The following is a 12926-nucleotide window of genomic DNA, read 5'->3' on the forward strand; positions in this document are numbered from 1 at the left end:
CGATCACCTCCTTGTCTAAAATATAGCTCGTGTCAACTCATAACATCTGCCAGTCAGCTTTATCAGCATGTCATAAAAATTGTTGTAAATGACTCTTAGGCCTTTGGCAAATTTATGACCTCTGATCAATGACTTGTGTTGTGTCTGGGTTAGAGCCCAAAAACAGGTAAAAAAGAAAAAGAAGAAGACATGCACATATAGCTACGTATAAATGATGATTCTCTGCAGGGAAATGTAAAGATCCTGTTTCTGTTCTTTAATTTAAAATAAATCTACAATTAATTATTGACAGCAGTTAAATGAAAGCTTTAATGACGGCATTTAATGATAGCGTTTATTAAGAGAATTATTTATGATACTGTGCTAAAGATCAAGGAAACGGCAATGATTGTATCAAACAGTGTGAGTGTGTGTGTGTGTGTGTGTGTGTGTGTGTGTGGTTCCTAATCATGGCCAGTATCTGACAGATAATACAGCAGGGGATACAGTTATGTAAGGGGGGGGGGGGGGGGTAGTGACAGAGTCCACTGGGACCGAGCTGAATGGCACACACACTGAGCCGTCTATTTTTCCAATGAATACATAAGCACGGGAAGAATATGTGAATTGTCCATCGTGTTCTGTCTGATTGCTTGTCCAAAATGTCTCTGTTACTGACAATGACAGAGAAGGGGTACCATAGCAACGGATGGAACAGTGTGTTTTATGTCCTATTCAACAGGTACCATGCGTCACGCCTATAATGGGACATTTATCAGCGCTAATTTGATCACCTAATGTTCCAGATGAGTTCAGTGATAAGCCTCGCAAATGTGAACAGACCATTGATGGTAATTTGTTGATATGAGAAATAGAAACAGCATGAATTAGTTGGAGATTATGGGTTTATTTTTTTTTTAACCACTGTAAATGGATGCAGGAAGACCTACATACAGATGGGGATTTTATATAATGTATATAGGCATCATTTATTCATCATAAAATTCAGTTCAATTTAACCAATTGGTTTTCTCTACAGAGTTTAGGGTCAGTAGATACCTGAGGTGTGTATTTTTGGGTGTGTGTGTGTGTGTATGAGGTTATAGCAGGTAATGTTGTGATTCACTATTTGGCTTCACGGTGGCACAGTTATGTCACTAAAGAACAAACCAACACAAAAGGAGGAAGAAATGTATTTGTGTTATAGCTTACTGTCAGGATTACATGATGGCGCAGCACCAGCTCTGCAGTGTACCTGACACGGTTTGGATGAGAGGGAACTCTGAAAAATAAAGACGTGCCTGAAGCCGGTGACGGTGACGATTGTATGTGTGCACCGACTGATGAATCAGGTTATTCTGAAGCTTCGGCTGGAAAAACACTGTTCCCAACATGCACAACAATGTCGCAACAACCACAAGAGAGTGACTGATTTATGATTACTGTGCTGACTATTTTGTGTCTGATAAGTTCCACTCATTAAACAGCTACAGTAGCCTATTTGTAACACTGTATAGTATGTATGTAAGCATGAAATATAATAATAATGATAATAATATATACTGCTATGTTGAAACATTTTGAAAATAACAGTTTTAGCACTGCTTAACTTGTTCCTACAATTGAATGTTTGAGCTTAACTGTGCAGGATGGCAGGAATAATGTATGTGGAGAGTTGGATACTTAAAAAACTGTTTTCACATTCATCAGCTGAAGGAGGAAAGTTGACATCACAACGAGTTTAGAAGCCAATATTGGTCCAGTGGGAAATTTACACAAATGTGACGCATCAATCATGTATCCAATTATGTGCATCCAGATGTATCAGCCAATGGGTAATCTAACAGGTAAGCCAAATATGGCGTATCAAATAGACACAGTTTACATTTTAATCACTTCTGTATTAACTTGAGTTTCAGCCCTTTAGTGGCATTTTTCTGGTTTATGGACCAAATATGATGTCATTTATTGGATCCTCGCCTTGCCTCCCTGCCTGTCTGGGATAATGATTGGAGTTGAAGTTGTGCCAGAAACCTCCTCCCTATATCAAATGATTAGATTTCTGAAATAAAATGTATTAAATATAAAGAAATACTAACAAAAACAAAACATACATTTCAATTAAGACATAAATGTGAACACTATAAATAAGATGTTGGAATATGAAGAAAGCACAGTTGTTGCGACATGATTTTAAAGGTCTGACCTGGTTGATTTTTCATATTTAAAGCCATTAAATGATCATTCTGTGTAATGTATTTGAGCATGTGTGCTCAAGCCTAAGCCCCCCCCCCCCAGGCCTGAAAATAGCTTTTAGCGCTGTCAAGGATGTATGGTATGGAGAGGTCATAGCAATCAAACAATCATTTAAACCCTCCACAGCTGACTGGTTGGTCCACCTCTCCATACACTCTCACATGTTCCACACTAATGCCTTGTAGTAAAACGTGAGCTATAGGAAGGCTCCGGAGGTAAAGATCCTTTTTCAATCATAATGTTCTGTCTCTTAAAAAGGGTAAATTCCACCAGAATTGATTTTACCATTTGATTTCCTCCTCCGTTCTCCAACAACAACAATTCTGCCAGCCTCGGCCTCATTTGTGCTGGAAGACGAGCACTCTCTGCTTGTTTTGTGCCATAAAACAACCCTAGTTTGGCTGGATGAAATACGGCTGGAAAAGCAAAACAATTCAGTTCCAGTTCCTATAAAGCAGCAGCAGTAATGTTCTCCCATGTTCTCCTCCATCTCCGATTTTCTTTCCCACCACCAATGTGTGCCTCCAGCTGTGGTTAGGGGGTTAGCAGTTGGGTTAATGCACTGATGTTTAATATAACACACATATGCTTTTATTTAGTTTCAAGAATCTAAAGTGAATTAAGTTCCTTTTTACCTTAGCACTTATATGAGATATACCGTGACCTGGATGACCCTGGTGCTGTTTCATTTCCCCCCTTTCGGTGTCTCGTAATCCCACAACCGATCATCGTTACAGGCAAGGAGTAATTAGTGTAATGAGGTGCAGCTGGGGAGGCAGCAGGAGGCGCTGACAAGGGAATCAGCAACAGGTGTGCAGTGCAGGAGGGCAAGCAGAGGGCGCCCGGTGGACAGGTGAGGAATGACAGGTAACAAAACACATTAGAGTCAGACACATGGGGGACAAGGAAAACACAGGCACGCAAATAACATACTAATGTCTGATTTTTCTGATGGGACTGAACTGGAGTGTTGTTTGCTCACTTAAAAGCTCAAAAGGCTCTGGGGCGGCTGTTTTAACAATGAAGTTAAATCTGATGTGACAGAAGTGTGTGTGACGCATGCTGTGGCCCACATGATTTTGAGCATTATTAAATATTAATAATTTAAAGACCTTCACAATGAATTTGTGTAAAAAAAATCAAATCATTTAGATGTGGAGGAGTGGAGGTATTATATGCCTCGATTCACATGATAGGCATCGAATGAAGTACTCAATTGGTATCTATATAACTTTAAAGGCACTTGGATAGGTACTGGTATCGTCATTTTAAACGATACCCAGCCCTAATGATTACCACTATATTTCAGTGTGCAGGCTGTCTTGTGAATGTGAATTAAAATAATATACTGGAGGTGTGTACTATATACAGTACACCAGCTCCCTCTAGTGACTGCAGCATGACAAACATTGCAGCTCAACTCAGCAGTGAGGAAATGTGAGGGAGGAAGAGACAGATGTTGCTTCCCAGTGCCATAATATATACCAAACATCCAGTTAACATTATAGATTAAACTTTTTTTTGTTTTTTTTTCCCAGTCATAATTTGTCCATTTACTCTACTTACTCAAAAACAAAGGCTTTTTATCTGAATGTTTTAAATGTTGCCGCTTTTCCAGGGGTGGAGCATATGTATGAAAGCCCTGTTAGAGCTGTGGAGTTGGGATGCGAGTTGAGGACACACCTAATATAGTGTTCTCTTGGGTTTACCTGCCTCAAACATCCCCAAATCCTGAAAACAATTAACAGACAAACACACAACAGATGTGCACAGATGGGTTGTTCTATAAACCATTAAAAGTCCATTAACAGGCAGCAGATGCAGATAAACAGCAATGAAGAAATGTATTTACAGGTGTAAACAAGGTTCCTGCAAAATCTACAAACCATCAAGCAGATGTAAGTAAATATCAAAGCAAATTAGAATCTCCACATCTGTCACAGCTGCACAGGGGACTATTTCTTTCAAATAAAAAGTAATTTAAACCTCATCAGATTAAGAGTTGCTTGACAAATATTGATCCAAATGGAAACAGCAGGATACCTACTAGTGTGGATGCACAGTATAAGAATCTGCTGCTGGCTGCTTACCCAGTCACAATATCCTGTTCAAACACACTGTGGAAAGATTACATGGAAACAGAACGATAGGCCCAGTTTCTTTACAGGCCAGCCCTGACGCAACAGTGTGAAAATGTCATGTGAAAACCGGGTCCATACTGCAGCCAAGTGAAAGCGGGTTAAAGATAAGGTGACCCCCCCCCGCTCACTCCTTGTCAGCAAGGAGTGAGCAGGTCTCGTAACAAGTGAGATAAGCTGCTAAGGGCAGTTGAACATGGCGGCCTGACTCTAGGTAAGGTTACACCAACGTTGAATTACAGCCCACAAAGGTTCCTGATGCAGCTATTATGCAGAGGGGCTGCTGAGGAGAGAGCTCTGTTCAAAAGGGGGAAACCACTGAGAGGAGGATGTGACTCCAGAGCCATTCGCTTAAAAATGTTACACGTTAAAAAAAAATGGAACTCTGTGGTGCTTTTATTGTTTGCCTAAGCAAAGTTTGCAGAGCATACACACTCTTTTTGGATCAAGATGCATTTAGGAGCTGTCCAGCACAACCGCAGTTTCTATTTCTGGCTTGCGTTCAGGCTATGAGCCAGAGCTGTGAGCCCACTCCCCCTCATCAGTACTGATATTTCTGCACAGTCTGGAGACTTGAACTGGCGACCTTTTCCCAGTATGTTCACAGTGGAGCTTTTCGAAAACTTGTGTTTGGCAGTGGCTAAAGCCTCCAGCTAATCTTTGGACTGAGAGAGGGTAAGGAGCATCCTTAACACACATGGATACAAGACTGAACACTTTTAATCTAGACACATAAAGTTTGATTTAACATTAATATTTTGTTTTATGTTCTTTTTACTTGCTTTTAATGTGAAGCAGTTAGTGCATGTCATTTATTTCATTGTAAAGCCAATTTGAGCTTCATTTCTTCTATGAAAGGTGCTATGCAAATAAAGTTATTATTATTATTAGTAGTAGTAGTAGTAGTAATAGTAGTAGTGGTATTATTAGTTTTATTATTATTAGTAGTGGTATCATTATTATTATCATTATTATTATTATTATTGGCAATAGGCTGCACCCTGTGGCTCAGAGTGAACTCCAAAAATTGCTCACAGGGCATCATTTGACTTCGATCAGATACACATCTGTATGATCCATCTTGAAAATATAAAAAAATATTAATAGAACACATTAAAATGACATTGTCATAAATAAAGGTTCAAATCTATTCCAAGCTAAAAGCAGCGAGGCTCAGATCTCTGCAGCGTCAGTGGAGAAATTGATGCTCCTGGCTGTGGTGTTGGACTGGATCCTGTTTAGCCTGGAAGCAGCTGTTACGTGTCAGCAAGAAAAGAGTTTTTTAAAAAGTTGAAGTTGTTCATTTCCATCAAGAGAAGTTTTGTCATGGTACAACTCTTGTCTGTTCTTCTTTCTAATAAGAAAAACAAAGTGTTATTTATCAGTGGTGGAAAGTAACAAAGTACGTTTACTCAAGTAATGTAAGCTACGTAAGTACAGGTTTGAGGTGTTTGTCATTTTATTCTATTATTTACTTCTATGCCACAACATTTTTTATTTCAGTTTAAGCTACTTTGTACATTTGGATTATTAATATAAAATATAATCAACATATACATTATGATGCATTATTTACCCACCCAGCAGTATTATATAGCATAATAAGCCCTTAGCTGAATCATTGAAGTGATGCTTAAAAATTGATGTATCAGTAATTATAATACAATGATAGAAAATATAGGCCATTGTGCATAATGAGAACTCAGTCTATAAACTTGGTACCATAAGTATATTTTGATGGTAATACTTTTGTTCTTTCATTTAAGTAGAATATTGAATGCAGGAGTTTTACTTGTAACGGAGTATTTCACTACTTATGATCTGAGTACTTCTTCCACCACTACCATTGATCTGATATATTTGATGAGGTGGATCAATTTCAGTGTTTTTAAACCTCAACACTTTCTGTACATACCTAACCTATTTTCTGTAGGACTTGTAGAGGGGATATGATGCACATTTTGCACTACCTGCTACATGCTATATATCATCATTGGTAATACTTTATTTTACAGGTTCTTTCATTTTAAAACAAATTCTTGGTTGTAATTTGCAGCTATTTAATGTTTCATTTATGGGACATTTTACTGAAAAGCTGGCGCGATATTAAAAAGTGTTTAATTGGTTAAGTACAAACTTATTATATTTGGGTTCCTAATTGTTTATTTGCAAAAATTCTTAATAAATGACTTAGTTTATATTAGTACTAGTATATTAGATTCTTCCTTAAAAACTATTTAATGGGCGCATTTCCTGTATACTAACAAACTAAATGAACAGTAACACACATTACAGCAGCTACTTTTAGGAAATTGTTGAAAAAATGTTGACACTACAATTTAACGAAAGTAACTTTTTATAATTAATATAATACCATTTTATAATTTGCACCAGATTGCAACATCCGTTCTGTAAAATGTCCTCAAAATGAACTGTTGAGTATCTACAAACTACTACATTTCCAGGGGGGAAATTAAGTAAAGTAAAACAATACCTCATCATTAATGTTATATTCAAAACACACATCTCATCTCATATTCAATATATGTGTAATTTACTGTCTCAACATGTTTTTATGCCATACAAACTCAAGCTGCGACTGTTTTTCTCCCTTTTCATTTCAATGGAAATTCTCTTATCACTGAACATCTATTATGCTTTATTTTGATTTGCACTCTGCTTTAACCTTTTAGTAAAATAGCCAAGTTCCCACTCCAGTAACAGCTTACATGTTAGTTTTATCTTTTACAGCTATTATGCTGGATAGGGATTTCAACTGAACCTCCACTGATCTGCCTGCAGCAGCTAACAATGTGTGAGGACACACAGCTGCAGAGCCTGATCTACCTCCTCCAATAATCTCAGTTCAAACATGCTCCTGTACCTCAGTGTTTCCAAGTCTGCTCGTGTACAGGTCTGCTGTACTACATGTGTCCAGCTGCATCAGTTTTATGGGAGATTAGAGGCTCCTAAATGAGAGTACAACCTGCAGAAAATGTAGCATTACAAATCAGTTATGGACAGTCAGGTTTTGTGGCAGTGGGTCAAATTATGGGGCTTTCATACAAAGCTTCAAATTATGATGGATGAAAAAAACCTTGGGATGGAAATACAAAGTTAAAATCTGTTCACAAAGCAGTGTCCATAAAAGGTATTTAATTGCACCTTGTGGCTATATAAACAAAAAATCCTTTACTTGGAGAATATCCGCTGATGGAGCCCAATGCTAGTCAAATGCCAGAGGAAAATTAACAGATGGTGAAAAATGAAAATTGTGTTTCTTGGCCGTTTGTCCGGCGTAAATGTAGCCAAAAAAAATCATGTAACCAAATTTTGAAGGTTCAAGGATGGCCAAGTCTTATTTTTCTGGAGTTCCCCGAGAAGTCCGGCCCTGTGTTCAGTGTGCAGCTCAGTCTGTGGACAACCATCACCTTAGAAACACGAGGATGACATCACAGACGCTTCATACATCTTTTTTTTTCTTCAGTCTGCTGTGCTCCCAGTTACACAACATTTCCCAGCGACTGCACTTCTCTTCCTCGTGCCCAGCTGAACAGCTTTAACCCTGATCCTACAAGCACAATTACCACACAAGTACAACAAACTGGGGTCCCTGAGGACTAATGTAAGAAACAACCATCTTAGCAAAATGTTAACTTCTTTCTGCTAAAAATATGATTAGTTATGTAACTCATTCCATCTGGGGGGAAAATATTATTTTTGGAAAGCTAAAGTTAATTTGCATATTGTGAAAAACAAAAACTTTTCTTTCAAACAAACTGCAGCTTTTATGCCGAGTACAATCTTTCCACAAAGTCTTCAGAATGACTGACAGAGCCCACCTCCCCTCATATCTTGTGATACTTTAAATTAGGGCCCATGGCAAACATAAACTCAATAAATTGTTCCATCTATTAAAACTGCATAGGTGGAATTGGGTGCTTTTGAATGGGATCCCTCAGGACCCCAATACACTGGTGTTATTAAAAAAGCACTTATTAAAACAGAAACAGAAAACAATGGTATGAAGTCATTAGATTGAATAAATTGATGGACAAAGTCGTGAAAAATTGAAATGAAAGAATAATGATGTCTGCGGTTACCCCAGTTAGAAGGATTAATGTCTGTCCAAGACACTGGGCCTCAAGGACTTTGACTACTAAGTGATACATGTTAGCAACTATAGCTCCCATGAGTTTTAGTCTCTAGTTTCTAAATTACTAGCCAGTATCGTAATACCTGTGCAGACTAGAATATGAACAGAAAACCCAATCATGATGTTTCAGCTTTTCAGAGAGGCTAATAAAAGAAACCCACTATGAGAAAATGTGGATTGGAGGCTAGCTTAAAAGAGGAACACTGGCTAGTTATAGCTTCAACCGCAGACTGGCACGGGCCTCGTCTGCTCGACAGTCAATAATCATAAAACATGATTTAGTTTTAGAAACAAACTTGTCTACACAGAAAAATGCATCTTTCTGAGGAGACTAACTGTTCGGAGCCACGTTAGCATATAGGTACTAAACACAATGCTGAGGCTGATGTGAATGTCATTAAAGGACCAGTGCGTGAGATTTAGGGAAATCTATTGGCAGAAATAAAATATAAGCCATGTTTTCATTAGTTTATAATCACCTGAAAATAACAATCTTTGTGTCTCCGTTAGCTTAGAATGAGCTCTTTACATCTACATAGGGAGCGGGTCCTCTTCCACGTAGGCCGACATGTTGCACCGCTACTTTCTACATTGGCTCAGAACAGACAAAACAAACACTGGCTCTAGAGAGACTTTTTCTTCAAGAATTGCGGCCACTGGAAGTTCCCTACACACTTAGAAGGGGAGAGGGAGTGTTCAGTTGATTGCAATCTGCAACCATTACTGCTAAATGCCTCTAAATCTAACACATTGGTCCTTTGGTCAAATCAAAAGGCTGTTGATGTAGTACGAGCGAACATTACAGGACATTAAAAGTATGTCGTCCCAAGACGGCAGCAAGGGGAAACTTTTGCAGAATGTCCCTGGAGTACTTTGAGTCGGATTGTGTAAAGAGACCACAGAGGTGTCACAAATAAAAACACATACTAGAAATAGAACTATGTTCCACACCAAGACTTCATGTGTTCACAGAAGCTACCGTGCCTTTGGAAAAAAAACGGTAGCATGTTCACCACATAATAAAATCTACATCAGTACATCTCAAAGCTTTCTTTGAATGTTTGCGGAACATAAAGAGCAGAGTGCTTCTTATGCAAATCTTTCAAAGTAGCTTTAAGGATCATACAGGTGAGTTCCACATTGAGCTGGATGACCCCCCCCCCCCCCTCTAATCCGCTCTCACAAAAGCACAAGTATGGGAATTTTATTTGCAACAATCTTTATTATCTCTTCCAGTTTTGGACGTGAAAAGAGGCATTAATTTTCTTTAATTAAATATCTTTTTAATAAAGTAAAGCAAAAAAGTATTTACAAATTTTCAATTAAATTGTAATCAATGAATTGGGTTGGATAATTGCAAGCACCTTCTGCCAGCTGAGGAGAGAAAAATATAAATACAGGGGAAAACTGCCACTTTGTCTCCAGAAGTGGTGGGGGCGGGAAATTACATGGCATTAACATTAGCATTTTTTCTTTGAAAAAACAGAAAACAAAACAAAACAAAAAATTCATCATATATGTACAGAACTCCTGAAATGCATTTCTACTCACAGAAGCAGGAAACGCGTTTGGAGACGTACTGTTAAACTATACTTTTTTTAACTTTACCTTTATTAAAAGTCCTTTTTCAATAAAGTGGATTTTTGTCTGTATACCTTTTTCAAGTTTTAATAATGATATTGTATCTTCTTTAAAATCCAACCGGTTCTGAAGGAGGTTCAACCATGTACCCTCACTCTTGCTCTCCCTTTCTCAGTCCAGTTTCTTTTTTCTTTTTTTGAAGCGCAGGAAACAAGTAAAACAGACACATTGGAGGGTAGGTGGGAAGTTGGGGTGAGGGGTGTCAGGGAAGCATTGTCACCCCCCCAGCAGCAAAATGGTCAATGTTCATTGCCCCTCTCCTCAGTGACACTGTCCTCATTTAAGTCCTTGGGAGTCCATAACCGTTACTTAAACTCATATCTGAAATGTCCGTTAGATATCTGGATATCTGTCGCCGCTTTTCTTTGTAGTTTTCTATTTTATTACAAAACACACACTCCAATCATCCAACACTGGAAAAAGAGGAAGAAAAAAAAAAAAAAAGCTAGCCATCTACATAAGCGTGTCATGTAGATCAAACACCGAACATGTGACACGACAATGTTGTCTTGCTGTGTCGACATGATGAAGGATGAAGTCATCAAAAATATAGATGTGAACAGCTTCTTAAAGTTTCTTTTTTCTTTTTAAATCTGTCATTAAGCAAAGTGTCTTGGATAGTGTTGCCGTGGCAAGGGAAAGCCATTCGAAAACAGGAGATAAACCTCAAAAAAATACTGAAGGAAACAGCATTATCTCCCACGGCTTGTAACTCTTCTCAGTATACTCTCTCATATCTATTCTCTCTATTTAATCCTGTATTTCATTTATTTTAAAAAGACATTCGGTTTGCGAAAGGAAAAAACAAGAAATCCAAAACAACAAAAAAGGAAACAAAAAAAAAAACAACATGATCGAACGCTCGATCCATTATACAATCTCTCCCAGTTGAAGAATTTTTTTCTTGCTTTTTTTCTGTTTATGCAGAAGGATTTTGCTGATTCAGACATTCTTCTGAATCATCCACAGAACATTCGCCCTCCCGACCCGAAGAATCCTCTCTGAAATGCCGCCAGTCGCCCCCCCCCCTGCGGATCCCCGGAGGCCCTAGCTGTTGTCGGACTCGTCCTCGGCCTCACGGAGCCAAGTGAAGAAGGCAGTGACGGACTTGAGGGCCACACCCTTGCCCTGCTGCTCGGCGAGGTCTTTGCTAGACTCCCACTTGTAGAAGGCCTCCTCTTTGATCACGTCCTCGTCGTAAAGAGTGTCAAAGAACATCCGCAGCAGATCTGACGGAGGGAAGAGAGACAGGAAATATTCAGACTGACACAATAAAAGGTGACCAAAGGTTTCTAAGATATTTCAGGACAATTTAAACAAACTTTAACCAAGTTTTAAACAAAAATAGCTTATGAAGAACAACTGATCTGATCATTGCACTTCCTTTTGTACCACTGTGTGACATTTGTGGAAGAAAACCCTGAAATTTAGGTTAACATTAGCTCTGTTTTGGCTACTCACTGGCTGGTTGCTCCATCTGCACCATCAGGGCCTGCAGGGCATAGACAGCCTGCAGCTCCTTCTGCTCGTCCTTCAGGTATTTCTGCAGCAGCTTAGCCCTCTGTTTGATCTGCTCACTATCCACCTTGTAGGGGTTCTCACCTGCAGGAGGCAATGTCAGGAAAACTTCATCCAACAGGACATTATCAGCACATTTCAGCACACAGAGAGGGATCCTTTATCTACTGTCTTTAATGAGGAATATGAAGGGCAGGACTTACAGACGATTGCTGACTGACAGACGCAAGTCATCACTGCTCTGACAAACATGTTGGAGGAGGTCTGCTGCTCGTCGAGGTTCGCCTGCACGGAGACACATGTAAGAAAAGTCAGCTTCATTACAAGTTTAGTTAAAAGCAGCAGCAGAACAAACCAAAATACTTAAAGACCCAGAAGACAAATGAATGTACTGGCTCAATCTTGAATCTCACTACCTGTATTAAAGCTATAATGGTCCTTTAATACACTGACAGTTTTAAAACACAAATTGCATCACACACGTGCATATTTTAGTGGCAAACTTAGCTCTTACATTTATTTATTATTAAAAATAAAATACTTTTTACTTTTACAGACAGTACAAATAATATCAAACTTAAAACATGAGGTCATCTATTTCTTGTGACACAGGCCTCATTTTCAGCCAGTATAGAATGTGAATGGGACCAAATTGGTGACAATAATGCAGTAAAATAATAGAATACAAACCTCAATCCAGTCAAAGATCCTCTGGTTGTCGGCCTTGTCCTGGATCAGATGGTCCAGCTGTTTGGTCAGCTCTGCAGAGCTCAGCTCATCCTTTTTGCTCTTCTCAGACTCGTCGCCCAGTGTGAACTCCACATTCTACAGACACAAACACACTTCCTGCTCATCTTTTTCAACACACTTACTTAGCTGGTACTGAATGTGATCTGTGAACTAGCTCTGTGATATAATAGATGATGAACAGTTGTTTAATATGGGGGGAATATTGCAGTACAATGAGCTGCTGAGTGTCCTCTTACGTTTTCTGTCACAAACTTGTTGACATCTTCATCCTCAGGGAGGAAGTCCTTCCACCGGAGCCCCGCTTCCCTCCACATTGTGCCGGCCTTTTTATGGCTCTGGATTGGGTACAAACACATTCACCATTCACATTTAGCACTGAGACATGCATTGATTTACATTTACTAATTTATTTTGTTTCTTTGAGCATACAAACAACACTACTGGGGCAAAATGGTGCATTTCTGTATGAAAATGGCTCAATTCAGAGA

The 12926-nt window shown here is 38.8% G+C and overlaps 1 protein-coding gene across 6 annotated transcripts in view; it reads right to left on the reverse strand.

The window, feature by feature from the left end:
- Positions 1-9737: 9737 nt before the first annotated feature.
- LOC133980489 (eukaryotic translation initiation factor 4 gamma 1-like) overlaps positions 9738-12926 on the reverse strand; it is a 32539-nt gene continuing 29350 nt past the window's right edge. For all 6 annotated transcript variants that reach the window (XM_062419234.1, XM_062419233.1, XM_062419232.1 and 3 more), the window contains 5 exons: positions 12675-12773; positions 12379-12513; positions 11892-11973; positions 11632-11772; positions 9738-11399 (listed from right to left, as the gene is read on the reverse strand). In XM_062419234.1, the coding sequence (XP_062275218.1) occupies positions 11218-11399; positions 11632-11772; positions 11892-11973; positions 12379-12513; positions 12675-12773 (639 nt within the window). In that variant the 3' untranslated portion in view covers positions 9738-11217. The remainder of the gene's footprint in view (positions 11400-11631; positions 11773-11891; positions 11974-12378; positions 12514-12674; positions 12774-12926) is intronic.

This window comes from Scomber scombrus, chromosome 5, assembly GCF_963691925.1.
Source record: "Scomber scombrus chromosome 5, fScoSco1.1, whole genome shotgun sequence".
NCBI classification, from domain to species: domain Eukaryota; kingdom Metazoa; phylum Chordata; class Actinopteri; order Scombriformes; family Scombridae; genus Scomber; species Scomber scombrus.